This window comes from Oryzias latipes, chromosome 4, assembly GCF_053564925.1.
Source record: "Oryzias latipes strain Hd-rR chromosome 4, Olatipes_Hd-rR_3.1".
Lineage (NCBI taxonomy): Eukaryota > Metazoa > Chordata > Actinopteri > Beloniformes > Adrianichthyidae > Oryzias > Oryzias latipes.
This window is the reverse complement of record NC_136240.1, coordinates 15562903-15583526: the sequence shown is the minus strand read 5'-3', so window position 1 is coordinate 15583526 and position 20624 is coordinate 15562903. Positions and strand designations below refer to the sequence as shown.

At 39.5% G+C, this 20624-nt stretch overlaps 1 protein-coding gene across 1 annotated transcript; it reads left to right on the top strand.

The window, feature by feature from the left end:
* Nucleotides 1-1501: 1501 nt before the first annotated feature.
* LOC101164047 (ankyrin repeat domain-containing protein 13C) lies at nucleotides 1502-20515 on the top strand. The gene is made up of 13 exons (XM_004067903.5): nucleotides 1502-2223; nucleotides 3567-3608; nucleotides 7269-7373; nucleotides 10027-10112; nucleotides 11026-11071; nucleotides 11688-11754; nucleotides 12928-13072; nucleotides 13261-13392; nucleotides 14015-14176; nucleotides 17479-17558; nucleotides 17741-17839; nucleotides 17920-18020; nucleotides 18131-20515. The coding sequence occupies exons 1-13, from the start codon at nucleotides 1851-1853 to the stop codon at nucleotides 18259-18261; spliced, it is 1569 nt and encodes a 522-aa protein (XP_004067951.1). The 5' UTR covers nucleotides 1502-1850; the 3' UTR covers nucleotides 18262-20515.
* Nucleotides 20516-20624: the final 109 nt, after the last annotated feature.

Genomic DNA, 20624 nt, shown 5'->3' with positions numbered 1-20624 from the left:
GGTTTTTGGTTTGTTTTTGTTTTTCACCAAAAACACAAATTTCAGCACGACACTGAGAATTTAGGAAGATTATTTGATTTTTTATATTAAATGTGTAGTGACACGTGTTTCTTTCATATTTGTGTATCCGTTTTAGAATAGGGTTAAATGAACAGTCAACCTAAATGTCATTTTGTTTGTGTCTCACAGTAAACAAACTTTAAGCCATGCCTTAATTGATATTAAACAAACAAAATCTTACATCTTGAAAGCTTTTTTTTATCGAACATGTGAGAATGCAAATTGATATTATCCCCATCAGTATATTTTACAGACAACATTAGGAAATTGTTGTTGGATACCAAAAGTCAAATGATTTCCGAAACAGTTTAACCAATGTGGCTAAAAGATGTGATAAGCACATTATTTTTCTGACAAACTAATGAAACATGATAACAAAAACGCAAGACAATAACTTTCTTTGTAACTCAATTTTTTTATTGCTCTTTTGTCATATGATTTACACAAATACAAAATACTAGCAACATTTCCCATTTTCCAAACTTCAGGTAGACTATGTTTACAGTAAGAACCATTGTGGGCCTGTCTATAAATTCAATTTGCATTTCCTTGATGAGTATAGACTAAATACTGTCTACCTATAGATTAAAAAATGTAATGAAAAACAAAAACAAAAAAAAGAAGTTATGTGTGCAGCAGTTTTTGTCAAGAATAAGTTGCAGCAACGTTAATCTGGTCTGCAGGGCGATAGCTGACTCTGTAAGCGCCAAAGAACAGGCACTATTTCCAAGAATTTGCAGATAATTTGCACAAATGGAGGATGTTAAAACTTCACAAACAACCATCACACACTACAATAAAGTCATTTAATTTTTTAAATTTCCTAGAGCTAAAAATGACTCATGACTTAAAAAATAAAATAAAAAACATTTGTTTCTGTATGTTTTCAGCTGTTTTGTGAGTGTAGTAGAAGAACTGAATAAGTGAGAAACCATTCCAGTAAGTTTCATGGTTGAGTTGAGTTGAGTTTTGAAAGGCTTGAATGCTTGACTGATCTAAAGTGTCTACAAAACAGGTCAGGAGTTATAGCGAGATAAGTTGGAACACCCGTTGCACAGGTTTTGCATAAAGATCAAGTCATCTCCGGTTGAGTCACAAAGGTTTCTCTTTCTCTTACTTGGTCATTTCTTTTTTCAGAAAACTTTAAAAAAAACTTTCCTCAAAAACGTTTTGAATTATTATATTATATTTCCCATTTAATGCACCTGTTATTAACATCTAGTACTAAATTGTGCGCCACAAATATGCAAGAATAAGTTGAGAGGATAGATTTATAAAACTTTATCTGTGAAATAAATGATATAAATCAAGATTTAAATGTTTCAGATAGGATAAAAGTAAATAAATAAACAAACAAACAAATAAAACAAAAAACAACAACAAGTAAACAGGTTTTATTTGACGTATTTGGTTGAAATACTTTGACATTTGTCACCTGCCCAAACATTTCTGAACTCTCGCGATACTAAGAACCGGAAGACAACTCCCGAGTGTTTCGTACTTGTAAACTGGAGCGGCTTATGTTGTTCAGCAGCGTCAGTTCAGAACGATTGTGTGGTGGCCAAGACTTTGTTTTCATCTACAAAACCAGCTATCAATCTTTCATCTTAGATAAACAGATTCTTTTTCGCGCTTCTGTCGTATGGAAAACTGTTAAATTAAATGTTTTGCAATTTCCAGTATTTGCTTGAGGAGCTGCATCTGGCGAATCGCATCATCAGATCGCCAGGAGGGTCATCGTCAGCGGCGACACCCTCTTCTTCTCCGTCGGCACCGAGCGTTTGAGGAAAATGACCGGGGAGAAGATCCGCTCCCTGCGCAAGGATAACAGGCCGAGTAAGGACGAGGACTTACTGGAACCCGATGAAGAGGCTGCCACCGGGACGTTTTCCGCCTCCAAGGCGAACAGCAAAAGCAGAGCGAGTAAGATCTTCAGCAACCACAAGTTAATCGGGTCGCCGTCCGCTCCACCACAGCAGCAGCCGCAGAACCAACAGACGCAGAATAATGCTAACACATCGGACGTTGTTGATGACAACAACAAAAATCCCATCATCCGAACAGGACTGGACTTCCCAGTGCACGAATGTGTGTTTAAAGGAGATGTCCGCCGTCTGTCGTCCCTCATACGAACGCAGAATATCGCCCAGAAAGACGTTCATGGTGAGTTTCCGCGCTGCCCGTCACATCAGGCCTGGATCATCATCATCCATGATCAATATTTTATAGAGAAAGAAGAGGGAGGGCAGAACCCGGGAGATCCGATCATTCTAGGGATGAGTACGTCTTCATTTTGGTGACAAATTCACCGCAAATCAATGTCCAGTCATGGACTACTTGATTTCCTCCGATCTGAGTGTTTTAGAAGTTGACTTTTAGAGGGAACATTACCCCCCCAAACAGTTATCAGGACTCCTTCAGAAGTAAGAGGCAGAGCGCCCACAGTCTGTGAATTCCCAACTGTTAGGAGATCTTCTGCAGGCTGAAGTCTCCTCCGGTAGATTCTTCTCAGTTTTTTAGATGAATCTTCCTAAAAACAGCCAGTTGGGATGACTGACCGACAGCCTGCATTGACACATTCCTGAGGAATGTGATCCAATGCACTGACATGCAGCAAGGCGTGGAATTTGAACCTGCAACTGTCAAAGACAGATGTTCCCGCCTTATTTCAGCTCCATTTCCGTTCTTTACGTCACATATTCTGTGCTGTTTTTGGTTGCAAACACACAAATGAATAATTAAAAAGAGGTGCTCTAAAGTGGTCTGCATGTTGGAGGTGGTTCCTGCAGAAGTTCTCCTTATTAACTGATCTTGTTATGGTTTTGGAACCAAATGCATGCTTTCCTACTTGTTTAAAGTCCTATCAACTTTTGGTCTGGTTTAAACGTGATCCCATTCCCAGTGGTCCTTTTAATTATGATTATGCCATTTTTAGGTTAAATAAGTCGTTTTCTAGGGACAATTGATACAAGGACAGAACTGCAGAGTGGCAGCATTTCATTAGAAATTCACCTCTAAGTTTAGGGCGGGACTGTTGGCGCGGAGTAAGCCATCCGCCACTTCCCATCGTCCATATGTTTACACACACTCCCGCTAACGTAGAGCCCCTTACATCTACAACAAAAATAGCGAGCAACATCAGAGTTATCCTGTCGTACAGTTTTGAGTCAGGTGCCAACTCGGATGAGGAAAACAAAGGCGTGCTCGTCTACAAGTGGAGGCCTTGGAATGGACAATTTTAATAAAGAAATTCTCAGACATGCAATTTTAGGCTTAATGTTCTATATATATGGCCTCCACCATGAGAAAAAAAGGCAAAAAGATGTTAAAAAATGCCAAAAACATGATTTTCATTGGATTGGGTCTTGTGGGTACATGGAGTGGCCATGTATTATGCATACATGGTGTCAGCAAAACAGGGAAGGTTCTTGTCACAGTCTCAGGAGTCTTTGCAGATATGATCAAAAGTGTGGGAAAAATGCAGTTTTCCCCCTCTTTTTTTTCAGGAAACACCCCACTACACCTGGCTGTCATGATGGGACACAAAGGTGAGCATTGTTGGGATAACGTTGCTGCCAACCGCCTTTCTTTGCCTGCTTGCAAATCGTTTCCGGTCACGTGTGAGTTTGTTTGTTTGTTTGTTTGTTTGTTTGTTTGTTTGTTTGAATGAGCTTCAGTTCATTCATTTTTCCAACTTTTTGTGTGTGAATTGTCTGTACATACCAGCAAAAAATTTGTCACACATCACTGCACATCTCCCAGCAGACAAAGACCTCATGCATAAATAAAGCTACCCTATTTTTTAGTAGTTTCCTCTGCTCCAAAACAAGATTGAAAACAGTAAATTTTCCTTAAACATATTGGGCGTGATTGCTTCTGAAAATCTCACTTAAGAAGAAAACTAAATCAAATCATTTTGCAAAGGAAAGAACCTCTGCAGCTGATGAAAAGTAATCTGTTCAGGTAATTATCTTTATTCAAACGCTTCCTGTTTAAAAAAGTTACGACATTAAAAAAGAGGGGGAAAAAACCTGCAAAAATGACACGGTGCAATTGTTATTTTATTTTTTAAATTTAACCTTACATAGTTATAAATATGTAATGTCGATCATAGTTTTGAGAGACTATTATAAAATATTAAGCTGAATTTTAATGGACTTGTTGAAAGCACATTAAACATTAAAGCAGTATGCTCTTTGTTATTCATTACACCTCTTCAAAAGAGACTTCAGGGTGCTGTTTTGAAAAATGAGTTCTCCAGCTTTTTGCTGCAGTAGTTGAACAAATGTTGGACATTTTGGGCATGCAGGGACTCACTGTTGTCTGTTCCTGGAGCATTAGGTTTCAATTGATTTCACATTCACTAAGCTCAATTCTCGTCTCTGGCTTGAGGCCCTTTTTCACTACCTGTCAGTGATTCAGCCGGCGGAGTGACAAAGTGCTGTGACGGACACATTGCCACGGAATTGATTTTGCTAATGAGGTCGCCTGCGTCTTGCAGGAATCGGCCTGTTCTCCGGGGGATGCTCGGGCGAGACAGGCGGAAGGCTACAGCATGAGATCACAGTCTGGGTGTGGCTGCTCTTTTGGGATGCAGCAGACAAGGCTCTGTGTGTGTTTGCATGATTTCATAATGTCACTGCAAAACGGCAGGTGATAACCGAACGGGCACGCCGGTGGAAAATTGAATGTAATGGAAGTCAGTTTTGCAACATCCGAGCACAGAGCAGAACTGATGCTGCTGTCCTACTTTGAAGGCAGCATTTGGCTGGGCTATTTGCTACCTTTGCCTGCCGCTTTTGCTTATGAAGTGAGACTGATTGGTGGAAAAGGTGCCTTTAGACCGAACCAGTGTCCTGGCGATGGTGGTTTTGGTTAATAGAAGCTGGACTCCACCGGTAGTCAATGTTGCATTGGACAGGAACCTTTTTCATCACTCTAAGGCTCCAAGAAGCCAAAATCTCATAAGCTTCTTTTAAGAAACAGCTATTACTCAGTCATTGTATTTGTCAAAACAACCATTCCTGGTTTGCTGTCTTTTTTTAAAAATGTTCTCGCTATTTTGTTCTGTAGTGCCAGTTATCCAAGTTGTAAGTTGGCCAATCAGATGCCTTGATTAAATGTTCCAAAGGTTTAATTGACAGATTCTCTCGAGCCTCATTTCAAGTGGTCAGGGTTTTCCAACAAGCTCGCTCCTGATTGGCGCGATAGTGGTTGCCATAGAAACGTTGACTCCCATCAACTCAGACTAAATCACGGCTTACTGACGATTTCTGGTTCCTGCATAAATGTGGCATCCATATCATGAAAAAAATGGCGACTGAAATGACGTCATATTATTGGAGCCGAAAATAAACCATTCTCAACGGTGACGTCAGACTCACTCTGTCCGGCTGTCATTTACAGTCAGTGGTCTGATCTGAACTCATTTGAACGTATTCAGTTGTTATTTTTGATTTGATCAGTTTTCACACTGTGCATTGTTTGTGTCCATCAAAGCTGGTTTTCCCTTTCATGGTGCTGTTTAAATGACAGTTGTGGAAATAAGATAAAGACTTACTCCATTTGTGCTTTACTATACGACCTGCAAGCACTTTTCCAAAGCAGAAACCAGCAGGTGTTCAGCTCAGTACACAGGTCCCGGCTGCTCTTTATGAGCACATCTGCTAAATATTGGGATTTTCATTATTATACAATCACAGGATTTACCAGATTGACACAGAGGTCATAGGGATTACATAACAAAAAAAAGAGGATGCGTTTCTTTGCTTTCTTTCTCACACTGATCCACCTAATGCATCAACAGAGTTCTGCCTTTTAGTTTAATGTCACTAAGCTGCATTTTTAATCCTCAGTTACAGCCTTTATGTGAGCTGAAACATAAAGTTTGACTTTTTTTTAAGATTTTTTTTGTTCAGGGCATTTGAAGTAGCTCAGAACATCCTACTGTGTTCGGCACAGCAACAAATTTAGCACAATTTAAGAAGAAAGTGGGTTACAGGGTTTAAAGCTCACCTGGATGACTATCTTTGACAGCTTTCTATACTGTCTTGGTTCTTGTCTCAACAAACCTTTTTATTTGAGTATAGACACATTTTTTGGATCATGTTTAATCGATTAGAGACCATGTCTTCATAAAGTTGTAAGCTTTTTCTTCATAACAAAGCATGCATGTTTTTATGTGAGGTATTGTGACAACATGCCACACAAACTGTTCTTTTTTTTCAATGGACGGGTTCATGCTGAGGACTTAAATGGGATTGTGGGGCCAACAGCTACTTTGTCCTATAATGTGACATTTGAAAGCTGTCTGCTATGAGAGCAGTGGAGATGATTATTGTTTAACATCATTTATCATGAGCTGAAATCCCTTCACATCCAGCAGCTTTGTTGACGGGCCGTTAGCCTCGGCTCTGCTTTTGTGCCGCCCTCCACTAACGGGCAGAGCTGCACAGATGCCAGCATTATAATCAATGATGTCACAACAAAACGGGCAGCTTAGGTGTAAAAACAGGCGTCATTTCAAGCCGGCTGCAAGTTGTTGACAAGCTGCTCAGAGACTGGATGGGCTGCAGGACAGAAGGACTCTTCAATTATTATGGAATTATGAGATGATTTTAAAGCACACCATAGAAATATGGACTCCAACATTTTCTGCTCTCTTCCTTGAAATTTTAGTGACAATTAAAAAACAAGGATTGTGTAACTGAAGGTCCCATATGGCTTTGTAGTTAACGGGTCAGCTCTCATATCCATTCTACACCCAATCTGTTCCCAGGATTATTTCTGATTCTGCTGTAAGAAAAAAAGGTCTGTTCCACATCAGACATTGGCTTGTGTTAGCAAAAACCTGTATTAGAAAAGTCTGCAGCAGTTGCATTTAAATTCATACATTTATAGTTGCTTTAATATATTGACGGAAGTATGCAGGAACAGGTAAAACATATGAAGTTTTTCTTAGTTGCAAAGAACAAAATGACTATTTTTGTATGTTTCCATGGCAGCATCAAGGATGGGGTGACTTGCATTTAAAATACGTGTACATGTCTTTGCAGTAAATGATGCGCTCTGTATGTTGTGGATGCAAAAATGTTTGTATTTATTTATTGAAATAATTTCTAAATTTTGAAATGAAAAAAAAAATGTGTTCACTTTTTTTTGCCTAGACTTCAATGTTTTTCTTCTTTTCTTGAATGTCCGCCCTGCAGAATGTGCTCATTTGCTTCTGGCCCACAATGCACCAGTGAAGGTGAAGAATGCTCAGGGATGGAGCCCCCTCGCTGAGGCCATTAGTTACGGAGACCGACAGATGAGTAAGTAGCTGGAAAAAACAGAAATGGCCGTCGCTGCACGATTCCCATTCACATGCAGAGCTTTCAGAGTCCACCACAGCTGCACGGCGGCTGCCAGCCAGTCGCTGGTTTCCTCCCGGGAGTGTGGATTCTGTGGGATTTCTCGTGTGGACGCGCTGATGGGACAGAGATATTTTGACACATGCCAACAAAAAGCTGCATGTTAGTTTTTATCGCTGCCTCAGTGAGGGCAGCGGCAACAATGTCTTCAAGGACTTTTAGCACCCCCTTCTTGCTTTTGTGTCGCACTAAAAGGCAGTTTAGGAGCGGTTTTTGTTCATTTTCTATTAAAAATTTTGAAGTGGCACAAACCTTTATTTTTTACCTGAATACTAAATTAAGGTCCCAGTTAATGTCAGCTTTTTTGAGCAGTACATCACCACTACAAGCTTTTTCAAACGGCATTTTTTTGTCTGCTCCTGATTCACAACAGTTGGAGTAAAGCCGAATTTTCTTTACATATGTCCTCCATCATCAGAAAAGGGCCACAGGAACATGTTAAAAACATGATTTTCCTCTGAGTGGGTCTTCAAATAAATCACCCCCATCCCAGAGAAATGGATCTGTTCCCTCTTTTCCTGCTTATTTGGATTCTGAACTGACTGAAGGAGGGTGGGGGCAGGCCAGCGATCCTTGTTTTTGCAGAGCAAGCTTAATCAAGGAAAGATGTGCAATTTAGACAAGTTAAAATCAAGACGTACAAAATAATTTCAACATATTTTAAGAAAATAAACTCTTAGATGTACAATAATTTTTATAAAATAGCAGAAACATTGTTTTTTCTGTAGGAAAAAGTTGAATCGATGCAAGATAAGATTCTGCTTATGTCTTTATTGGCTGAAGCTTCTGCAGAAGTCTCCTTCACTGCTGCATTCAGTCAGTTTCAGTTTTAGAAGACTGAATTATTGACGTTTTAAAATCTTGTTTTATTCTAAAAGATCTCTATAGAGGGGATTGTGGGAAACAGAATCATCCAGAAGGCTATACTTGCATTTGTACTATACTATCTCTAGATTTAGACATTTAAGACACTCAACAGATAAAAATTCAGCTAAAAACACAGAGACGGCCACCTAACCGACCTGTTTGATTTAATAAAAGGAGGAAAATGCAGAACTTTATGTTAATTAAATGTGTCTAGATTTTGACCTTTCCATGTCCACACATTTATGCTGAAACGGCAAAACACAATTAATGTCAGCAGAAATTTAAAAGCGTGGTTTTTTTTAGTCTGTAATTATAAATCATTCACGAAAGCTCCCTGTTCTACCTGGCTTGGTGTGTCTGCCTGTATTAGAATGAAAAGCTTCACCGTTTCTTACAGATCTGTCAGCTGTCCGGTCACATCTAATGGTTAAACAGAAGCACTTTGTGGCGATGAAATGCAAAATGGGCCCGACTGTGTCTCGTTTTATTAAAGCATGAAGATGAAACGGCAAAGATCAGTCCCCTCATTAATGCCAGGGAAGTCTCCTCATCCCTTTCTGCGCCGCGGATGTCTGCGCCCGCGCTGACTGGGTGGTCCGCGGCCAGATGGTGACTTAGTAATGCTTTGCTTGTCATGCTGAGAGGAGGTGAAGATCAGGAGGAGCCCCATCCAGAGCTTGTCCACATTCATTAGGCAGCCGGGCCACAAAGACCCCCTCCTTCAGCCAGCATGTGTGTTGGTTGGAGCCTGCGTGCCTGTGCTGTTATTCGGCCTACTTTAACCATCACTGCATGCCGGGCATTAGAGGAGCAACATGAGCAGTTTGTGTTGACTCGCCACAAGTGCATAAAGGGGCTGGACAAGAACGAAATCACACAAGGACATGGCTGTCAGAATGACTAAATAGGGTTATCATGCTTTTACAGTCATCCTTGTTTCTGTTAATTGTCACATTCAATTCCCACAATTATTTCACAATCTGTGTTTACTCCCTACAGAGCAGGTAAAATAGCGATAGCCTTTTCCGATCCGCCTGTTTTTTGTTTCTTTTATTTGTGCATAAACATAAAAAAGTCTTTTGGAGCCACAAAGCTGAGGCGCTGTGAGCTCTTTTTCTAAATCTGAGGGCACTCGATGCCGTCAGGTTGATAAAGCGGCTCAAGGAGCAGCTCATTAGCTGCCAGTCCCTGAACATCTTGGAATGGTTTGATCAAGGAAGGCTAGATGAGATCATGACATTTACGGGAAAGATAACCTCTTTGCAACTTTTGTTGTTGACAATAATTGAGTGTAGAAAAAAAGGGACATCCTATAAGTACCTTATACTTATTATAAAAAAACCAAAAACCTAACGTGCTTTATCTTTTTACTGTCATACTACATGATTTCAACATTAAACTACTGTTAAAATGTTAAGCAGATTAAGATTTAATTTATTTGATGATATAAAAGTTTAAATATATGAAAAAAATGAAACTTTAAGCACCAATAAAAGCCAAAATAACCACAAAATTGAGGAAAAGTTAGTACGCAGATCTACAATATGAATGAAGTTTGGGACATAATGATGTGAAATTATAAATAGTTCTTCACCCATAAGGTGGCAAATTGATTAAAATTTGACCCTTTTGTGGAAAAAAAGTGCTTGTTTTTGGTCTCAACCCTGCTTCTCTCTCTTTCTTTTAGTCACTGCTCTGCTAAGAAAACTGAAGCAACAGTCCAGAGACAGTGTGGAGGACAAGAGACCCAAACTGCTGAAAGCCCTCAAAGAGGTATGCAAACTTTACGCCATAGCCATTTTTTTTAACTAAATCCTTATTTTCCCCCTAGTTTGCTGCTTTTTAAAACTCTCTGTTGAGGCACTCCTGGAAAATTGCTGCTGTTCTGAAAGCCGATGATCCTCTGGCATTTAGAAGTCAGTCATGACGTTTGGATTGATGTCATCAGCTGTGAGCCCTTTTGATCCCAGCGGGGCCACAAAATTGACTTGTTTTGATATGTCTGTCAGGGAGAAGCTCTTCTGAAGCAATACCAGGTTTTTATTAGGTGCCAAAATGGCAATTTTATTTATATTTTTGCCTTTTAATATCATCAGAAATCCAAAAACATGAGTGTGTTGGTCCTACTAAATCATGTTACATTTCCTTTTTCTGGACATAGAAGGCAGTATTTTTGAGAACTGTCAAAAGTGGAGCTTAACTCTACTCTAGCAGACAGGTTGCTTTGTTCTCCAGACTTTGGAAGTTGTTTTTTTAGTCCTTTAAGTTCCGATTGTTGTCCCTTTTTAGAAAAAAACACGTTTTTTTTAATCTATTCCCATGTATGTGCATACGAACACATTCATATTCTTTCTGTAGGTCTTCCTAAAGTTGCTTAAGAAACTTGTTTGGGTGTGAATAAAAATGTTTTTATATCTGTACTTCAAAAAAAGCTACTTATTTGTTTTTGAGTGGTCTTTAGGAGCTTTTACATGATGTTGTGGTAATTATCAAACATATTAGAGGTTTGAATATTTTGGGGATGGGTCTTCATCATATATGTTGCAAGGAAATATTACAGTAAAACATGAAAACAGCGATAGTACAGTTTATACGTTTTTTTAAAATTTTTTATAATTTATGATCAGAGAAGTCTCCTCCTCTGGATTTTAATGATGAATATTTCTGCATCTCCACTCTTTTACAGCTGGGAGACTTTTACCTGGAGCTTCACTGGGACTTCCAGAGTTGGGGTGAGGATGACTTTGATGTCTTGGAGCTACACAGGACAGGGTGACTGTTGGGCTCATGTTAAACAGCTCTCCTCCTCCTGCTGGACGTTTGGACATCATGAAACTTGACACCATCCTGGGATGGTCTCCCGTAAAACGACGCCGTGTACAGCAGCATCACACTGAATTACTAATGAACATAAACAAATCTAGATATATGTTTTGAGCATATTGTAAACTGGATAGTTGTATTTACCTTTAGTAAAAAGTCAAATTATGGATTTTATCACACTAAAGATAAGATAAAGATAATTTAGAGAGTTAAAACAAAGGCATTTGTTCCTTCTCTGCTTCAAATACAAAGAACAGGTTTGGATTTTGATCTTCAGATTTAAAGGGATCTGCTAAAGTGTCTCCTAGATGATTTTATGTCAGAGAACCAGTGAAAGCTTGAATTGATCAAATATTTAGCTGAGGACCTACATGTGATGGCTGGTATGTGGAGCGCTGCTCTACAGAGTTTACTGCTTCTCAGGCTTTGAAGTGCATAAAGGTCTTCATTTTTCCTGGGCTGGCTAAATATAGACACTTCTCCCATCTTTTCCCATGTTCCACCTTAATTATCTTCACTTTGCAGTGCCTTTGCTGTCCAGAATCCTGCCATCAGATGTCTGCAAGATCTACAAGCAGGGCATCAACATCAGGCAAGTCCCCCCCCCTGCCTTCCTCCTTTCCTTCCCTTTTCCTTTCTCTCCTTCCTTCATTCCTCTTTTTCCCCTCCTTCCTTCTTTCCTTCACACCTTTCTATTTTTTCCTTCCTACTTCCTACTTGCATTTGTACTATACTTTCTACTTCCCTGTCTTCCTTCCTTTCCTACATTTCTTCTTTCTTTCTAATGGGTTTGTTTTTGTTCTTTTTTTTCCTCCTTCCTTCTTTCCTTCACACTTTTCTCCTTTTTTCATTCCTACCATCCTTCCTACTTCCTTCCTATTTCCCGTCCTTCCTTTCATTCTCCTTCTTTAGATCTTTCCTTCTTTCTTTCCTTTGTATTCTTTCCTTCTTTCTTCACTTCTTGCTTTTTTGTCCCTTGCTTCCTTCCTTCTTTTTTTCATTTCTTTCTTTCCTTGTTTTTTTCTCCGCTCATTTGCTTCCTTCAGGTATCCAGTTTCTATCATTAGTACGTTTTGTTCGTTTAGAGGGTTAGTGAGTTTTCTTTTATAATCAAGGGGTAAGCTATTTTCATTACATTCAGATTATGTTAGTAATGTTTCAGGAGGTTAAATCCTTTGAGTTTTATGTTTATTGTTTGCTGTTGCTAAGCAGGAGCTCTGACTTTTTTCCTCTGTCTTTTTCTTAAATATCAGAAGGACATTTGCTGTGATGATTAACCAGGTTACAGAGAAACGAGCCTCACTGTAACCTGTACTTGAACTTGATTACAGTGAATATTTAATAGAATGTCCAGATGCTGTTTCTTTATTTTGCTGCATGGGCACAACGTTTGAGTTCAAATTTGGACAGATGTAGCGCTGGATTACGTCACAGTATCAGTGTTTCTCTAAAACCGCTTTTCTTCAGAATACACAGAGACTTTACAGTCATTTGAATAAAACCAAGTGTGTCTGAGCGCTTCTCCTGCTTTAAGGTCAACTTGATGTGAAGCTTTTCATTTTAGTCTGAAACTGCTCCCAGCTGCTTCATTGGGTATTCCAAAAAATAATTAATGGTGCAGTTTAAGGGGGGGGAAAAAAACCACGCTGACTTACATGCAGCTGTAATGAAACTTTCTACAATCCATTCAAGTTAACTAACTTCTTGTCATCCTTCCTCTGATGAAGGACACTTTTTGACTCCTTTTATTGCTTTGTGCATACAGACTGGATACAACTTTGATCGATTTTACGGATATGAAATGTCAGCGTGGCGATCTCAGCTTCATCTTCAATGGCAATGCCGTTCCTTCAGAGTCTTTCGTTGTGCTGGACAACAAACAGAAAGTGTACCAGCGGATACATCATGAGGTATGTGAATGCCCAAATTCAGTAAATATCAGTAAATATCCCAACAGAAGCTTTTTGGTTTAGTTTGCTGACAGATATTCTGAAGTTCAGCTTATTTGATGCTTCTTTTTACAGGACTTCTTTTGCTTGTTAGTAAGTAGGCCACATGCAGCTCTGCAGACCATAATTGGTATGTTTTGTATTGGCAGGAATCGGAGATGGAGACCGAAGAAGAAGTGGACATTCTGATGAGCAGCGACGTCTACTCCGCCACGCTCTCCACAAAATCCATCACCTTCTCCAGGGCTCAGAGCGGCTGGCTGTTCCGGGAGGACAAGACGGTTGGTGGCCGTTGTCCCGATGGGGTTTAACTTCTCTCCTGGTTGAGTTTTTGGAGTGCTCGCTCAGAGATTACAGGATTCGGTTTTCCTGTGGAATTTCTGGAATTTTTAGTTGTGAGGTTTAAACAGAGGAATTTTCAGTGACAAACTTCTTTCTGTGAATGTGATGAAGGACTAAAACTAAAATTTATAAAGTACTTAAGATACTTACTGTTCTTTTCTCATTTTGTCAAAACGTTTCTCTGAAAAGAGTCTTTAAAGCCACAATTTCTTTCTCCTTATCAGTCAGCATTTCATGTATTTAGGCTGTCTGAATCGAACATAACTGCAGTGAGGAACTGCAGCTCTGCTCTTCTGTGCTAAGCTCTCATGTTTCCTGCTGTAACCGCCATGCCCGCCAGGAAAACAGAGATTGAATCAGAAAAGCAGCAGCGTTGACCACAGGACTGAATCTCAGGTTATGGACTTGAGGCTAAAAACAACAGACTGAGTAGGGGGCATGAATGCAGTGAATCAGATATTGGCTTTAATCCTCTAGATCTTTTTTTTTTTTGTGTGTGTATGAGTATGAAAGGAAATTAGTGTAAAATAGTTGGCGCGTTTCTGTTTGTTCTCACTCCAGGAGCGCGTGGGAAACTTCTTGGCAGATTTCTACTCTGTGAACGGCCTGGTGCTGGAGTCCAGGAAGAGACGGGAGCATCTGAGCGAAGAGGACATCTTGAGGAACAAAGCCATCATGGAGAGCCTGAGCAAAGGGGGGAACCTGAGCGAGCAGAGTTTTGAGGTGAGGCGTTCCTGGTCACTTTGGAAGATCGACATTACCATAGAAGGTTATATCTTTCTTGTGTTAATACAAATGAAGGGATAATTGTAAAAAATATATCATTTTGGTTGCTGCTTAGTGATCTGGAAATAGTTTAAAATTACAAAGTAGTGTTACAAAAAGATGTTATCATTAAAAAAAAAACTCTTTAACGTTCTATAAAGCCTCACCTTAATTTAAAAATAACAACCCTGCAAAACTGATCAAAATAGAGATTTGTGGTCGTAATGCATGGTGACTCTACAAAGGACAGGAAACACCTCCTACCAGCTATCTAACCCACACAAACACTTTCTGTAGATGGGTGATGATTTGTTCTTATTTTGTTGACACAGAATGCACAGATCAGATCTTACATGAGTAGATCCCAATTTTTTTTTTATTTAGTCGGATGTGGGACCATCTGTCTCATATCTAGAGCTCCACTGAAAGTGGGTCACGCACCGGGACAGTGCTGCCAAGTACGCTATTCAACTTGGAGCAGAAAAGCAGGAGAAGTCTACGGGTTGTGACCGCCCCAAAAAATCTTCGTGAAAGTTTATTTTTAAGGCTATAAACAGGTTGGGTGAAAACCCAGACACAGAAACTTCCATGGTCTGTAGTATTGAAGAGAAAACCACTGTGTCCCCAGAATGATGCAACAGAAGGATTTCACAGTCCACTGCATGATAAATCTGTCAAGAGACTCTCACCGGGCATTCGTAGAAACTTCCATAGCATGTATGTGAAAGTTTTGAACACATTTACGTTTACATTTGCGTTGCTGAGAGCAGTGTGAACATAGCTTAAAAGCCACCAAGTCTTAGCGTGGATTTAGTTTTTTTGTTTTGTTTTGACAAACTCATTCACACCCACACCATCAAATTGAAACAAGATTCTTTAATATTTGAATCATATTTTAGTTCTTTTTTTATTCTTAGATACCAGTTTATCACATAGATAAATGCCTGTTTTGTAAAAATCCTAATTTTCATTTAACTTCTTTTTCATTTCCTCACCGATTTTTATTGTGAAATGAGTTAGAATCCTTTAATGCCCATTGATACAAATTTGCATCAAACCACTACTGCTTCCTCTTAATTTAACATTTACTTTAAAGCAAAAACATAAGTGATTTTTTTCCATTGCTGGAAATATATTTATGCATCAATAAGTCAGAAAGATATTTTTAGCCACCTTTTGGGATCTTTGTCCCCAATAGGAAAGGCTTTTACATTTGTTTTGCACAATAAAAACGTCCTTTTTTACCCTTTTTTTGCTGTCAAGTTTTGAATCAGTCCTGCAGGAACGTTGGGATAAGAGACTGGTATTTCAGACAAAACAAGTATTTTGGTGATTTATGAGTGATTTCCTGACTTTAAAACTCTAAAAAAAAAAACAGGTTGGTTTAATGAAACATTCCTGTCTGGGTCTCATCTGGTGTTTCTTCTTCTTCCGTTTATTCCCTTTTGTGGGTCACGGGGCTGGCAGAGCTTATCCTGGCCACCTGTGGGCGAAGGCAGGGGGCACCCTGGACAGGTCGCCAGTCTGTTGCAGGGTTCTGCTGTTTCTTTGATGTTTAATTCGTCTCAAACATTACAAAAAGCCTCTCATAACTGTCTTGTAAGGATTTGAGTCTCAGCGCTGCCCCCTGGTGGCGTCACTTAATGCAGCTCCCCAACACACCAGAGTGCATACAGTATGTTCCAGAGTGTGCTTAGCAAGCCTTCATCTAAACACCCAACAAAAAGCCCGCCACACAATAAAGACAAAGCCTCCCCCCCCCCCCAGTGAGTGCCTTAACTTGCCTATTTTTTTGTCTGCACTCCGTGCTTGTTCTGCACCAGGCTTTGTTCCACCGCTGCGTCCTTAGTGGTCTTCCAGTCCCCTTTTTTTTTTAACCCCCATCAACTCTTGCTTGCTCATTTTTGAACAAAGCATAAGTTGTGTGGGACGTGAGGTCTGCCTAAGCCAGCGGGGGGAGACTGTTTGGGGGATGTAGAGTGGAGGCTGCTGGGCTTTTCAGCAAAGCTTGACACTATTGATGGAACGGATGAGAGCCAAAATCCACGCTCCCAATGGAATGGTGAGGTGGGAGGGGAGCAGCATTCCAGCAGTTCAGATTCTGCAGCTTCTGTGCATAATGCCCTTGTCACAACAGGGCTGGGATGTACGCTGTCCGAGTTTCTACTGAACCGTTTGTGCTTTTTTTACTCCAAACCTGAGAGAGAAATGTTTTTGCATGACCGTCAGTTTTAGGATGCTGCTGCTCCCTCCCTGTCCAAAATCTGGAGCAGGGTTATCTAGAACAAGCTGTCCAGTTCTGAAATAGTTCTGAAGGAGAACGCTCCATCAGGGATAGTCAGAAGAGGCTGTTTTGCTGAGGAAGGATGTCTCAGACTGAGGAACTTTGCATCTCTTTTTTTAAACTCATTTTACGGAAGATTTATTATATGATCCTGAATAAGTCAGACCTGCCTGACCACATTTCATTTAAAAACTATTTATATGAAAGGATTTGGGTAAATGTATTGAAAATTATTGTCAATATATTGTCAATTGCTAGTTCACACAAACTAATATGAGACTATGGTGCTGCCTTTTAGTGGGTGGTGCCATCTAGTGGCAATAATTGTGCTTATCTCTGCTCTGAGGGATTACTTTACAAACAAATCATTTTATACATACATTTTTGACATGATTACATTTAAATTGAATATGATTTTTACCCCCACAATGATGCTTTCTGTAAATTGTCTAATTTATTTTTGGTAGACGTCTGTTCCAACCACGAAGAAACTTGCTGGTTGAAAACGGGAACTTTAAATTCGAGTAATTTGGGTTTGACTAACATTTCTAGTTGGATCCAGTCTCATTTGGGTGGTCAAACAAACCTTTGATGGGAATCCTGTCTACTTATTTGCAGACTTTTGCAACCTTTGCCCTGTGGGTGTGTGGATAGCAGCCAATGGTGCTGCAGGAACAGCAAAGGGAGAGCGGCGAGCTCCTCTGTTAAGACCAAGAATGTTCCCACAAAACCTTTCAAACATTTCAATTTGTATTTGAATAAAAGAAATAGATTCTTCTGCTAAATAAACATTGTTTTTCCAGTTTTTACAGTTTTAGAAAGCATATATTAAGTTACGCTATCCGATTTAGACTCAAATGAGCTGAGAGAAATTTTGCCTCCATTTTTCCTAGTGTGCCGGACCTTTTTATTCCAGCGTTTGCTATCAAATATGTCTTCAGCTAACTTGATTCGTGTCTTTTCTTTGTGTTTTTAGTCCTCGAGAAGACAATCTTTAACGCCTCCGTCACCCAACACTATAACCTGGGAAGAATACATCTCTGCTGACAATGGAAAGTAGGTGTCTCTGTATCTGTAAAGACGTGTGCCAAAGTGCTTTACAAACGCAATAAAATACACAAAAGACAGATAAGACTTTAATAAAATGAGGAAAAGAAAATAAGATAACTATTGAGTGTTAATGTTCAGAACACGGTTAAAGTGATAAAACAAAAAGGTCATTTTTGTGCTTTTCGCAGAGCGCCTCATCTAGGAAGAGAGCTGGTCTGCAAAGAGAGCAAGAAAAACTTTAAAGCCACAATAGCCATGAGCCAAGACTTCCCTTTGTGCATTGAGTCGTGAGTTAGATTCTTTTCTTGTGGTCATAAATGTCTACTATTTATTGATTGGTTTCCTCTGTGGTTACGTCCGCCTGCAGGCTACTGAATGTCCTGGAGGTGATCGCACCCTTCAAGCACTTTAACAAACTCAGGGAGTTCGTTCAGATGAAACTCCCCCCCGGCTTCCCAGTCAAACTTGGTAAGTGAAGCAGTGAATCCGCAAATGGAAGTTTGGAAGAAGAAAAAACAAAAACCAATGCAGTGTTTTCCAAAAACAATTTGAGCTGAGATTTGTTTGATTTTCTTCAGACATCCCCGTCTTCCCGACCATTACAGCGACAGTGACGTTTCAGGAGTTTCGCTATGATGACTTTGACCAATCGATTTTTACTATTCCCAAAGACTATAAAGAAGATCCCACCCACTTTCCTGACCTTTAACCTCTCTGTGCTGAAACTTCAACAGTATCCCATAAAACATACCTTTCCTAATCCTTATGAACGTAGAGCAACTTGAGACTCAAAACTCAAGCTTATGGAGACGTCTGTTTGCATCACACTGACCATCGCAGGTCCTCAACGTCACAACCTGATAGGACAAACCAGGAAGTGCGACTCACTTTGGAGGTCATCTCATCGGTGAAGAGGCATTGGAGTCAAAGTGAGCTTTTTAAATAGGGAGTTTGTATTTAAGTATGTAAAGTTTCTAAAGGGCCTTTCGTGAACTGACTTGTAGTAAAGCACTGATGTTATTATGAGATACTGAAGAGGAATTCTACTGCAGAGTTTCAGTTTTTTGTTCTCTTAATTTTTGTCATCCATACAAAAAAATCTAGGTGCAAATATTTTTTGTAACTTTTTTTGTGTGTGCATAATTTAAAAGTGATTCCTCTATGCATCAGGACACTAAGACTTTAATTGTTCTACTTCAAATACCAACTATTTACAGAATAAGTTTGTTGGAAGTTGGTTTTGATTTGTGCGACTGTGCATACATTTTAGTCAGGTGTGAAAAAAATGCTGGAAACTAAAACAAATTTTTTTTAAATCAAAATGTGGTGAATGCAGAGAAATCAAGCTCAAATGAGCATTTGGTCAGATCACCCTTTGCATCAATTCTTCTATTTGCACCCAGTTTTTGAAGGAGTACAGCTGGTAGGTTGTGACCTCAGATCTTCTGTAGATGGAGGTTTTCTCACATCCTGGTGCCTCTTCGTTTAATCCCAGATACCCTCAACGATGTAGAGATTAGTGTTCTGTGGGGGCTGTGCCATCACTTCCACTACGTCTTTATGGTAAAGATAAAGCTTAATGACTTTAGCCTCATGTTTGGGGTCATTGTTCTACTGCAGAATATATTTGGGGCCAATTATACACCTCCTTGATGGTATTGCATGATTGTTAGGTATCTGCCTGTATTTTTTAGCATTAAAAACAACAATAATTCTGACCAAATCTCCAACTCCCTTTGTAGAAATATAGCCCCACATCATTAAGGAACCTCCACCATGCTTCACTGTTGCCTGCAGACACTCAATGTACCTCTTCTGCTGTAGCCATTTTTATGCACCACAGTTCCAATGTTTTTGTGCATTCATTGTGCAACTCTTCCATTTCTGGCCATACTTCTCTGAACAATAGAAGTACCACTGGTATTATTTCTGATTTCAAATGAACAATCCTAATTCTGAAAGCGTTCCGTTTAGTGTTTTTCTTTTTTCCCCACATCTGGCTAAAACTTGTGCACAGTGTCGTATGACAAAAACCTACGATTTCTCTCTTAAATTCCTCTTTCAGTCGGCACAGATCAAATTGATATTGTCAAGGATAATGTCACCATTCTTATGGGCATGGAGTAGCACTACTGATCACATTCGGGCACTAGGTAGATTCTCTACAGCCTTTTCCAGCTGACTTCACAGACACTGTTTATTCGGAACTTAAAAAAGTGATCGAGATGATGCTGTTATGCTGCAGGATTTTTATAATCCCACAAGGCATTTTTTTATGCGTGTGGGTGGGAAAAGTAACCTTTTATTTTTTACACAGCCTTTCTAAATGGTGTAACAATTTTAAAAACGTGATTGCCATTTGAAAACAAGGGGACTGAACGAACTGGTCTGAAAACGTGGCTTTTATTTTGAAGTCTGTTTTATTTTAACTGACATTTTCTGTAAGATTGTTTTTTTAAAGCACCATGTTGAGAGGATATTGGTTTGTATGTGGTTTTACTTTTTGTAAATATTCATGTACACCATGTCTGCTTTTTCTATTTTCAAAAATGACCCATGAACCTCCCTCAGGTGTGGTAAAACAATCATTTCAACTGTGTGAAAAAAGCACAAGGTACGCAGAAAAAGGGCGGAGCGTTCATCGGTGCTGTTAACCACAAACTGGTTCTGGTTTTCCTGTCGTAGCTCAGACTGGTTCCGTATCGCATCTCTTCAAACTGTCATTTTTCAGGTTTATTAGAACTGAATGCAATCCCGCCCTCTTCCATTCCTTCAGTTAAGTGCAGCATTCTCAACTGTGCCTGATCACTAACATGATTTTTTACATTTAAAGCCCCTTCTCAACTTCTGCTGCTCCAACTTTGTTAAATTTTATTCGATTAGTTGTACAGCGAAAAAGGTACAAGTCTGTGACACTATTTTCATATAAAATGTACTAAAATAAAAAGCCCACATATATGTAAGAGTTTGGCTGTTTTACTTTTTGAGTGATCATGAAATTGTGAAATTTTCTTTAGGATCAGGAGGAGGATCATGATACTGTAAAAAAAACAAATACTTTTAGGAAATAAG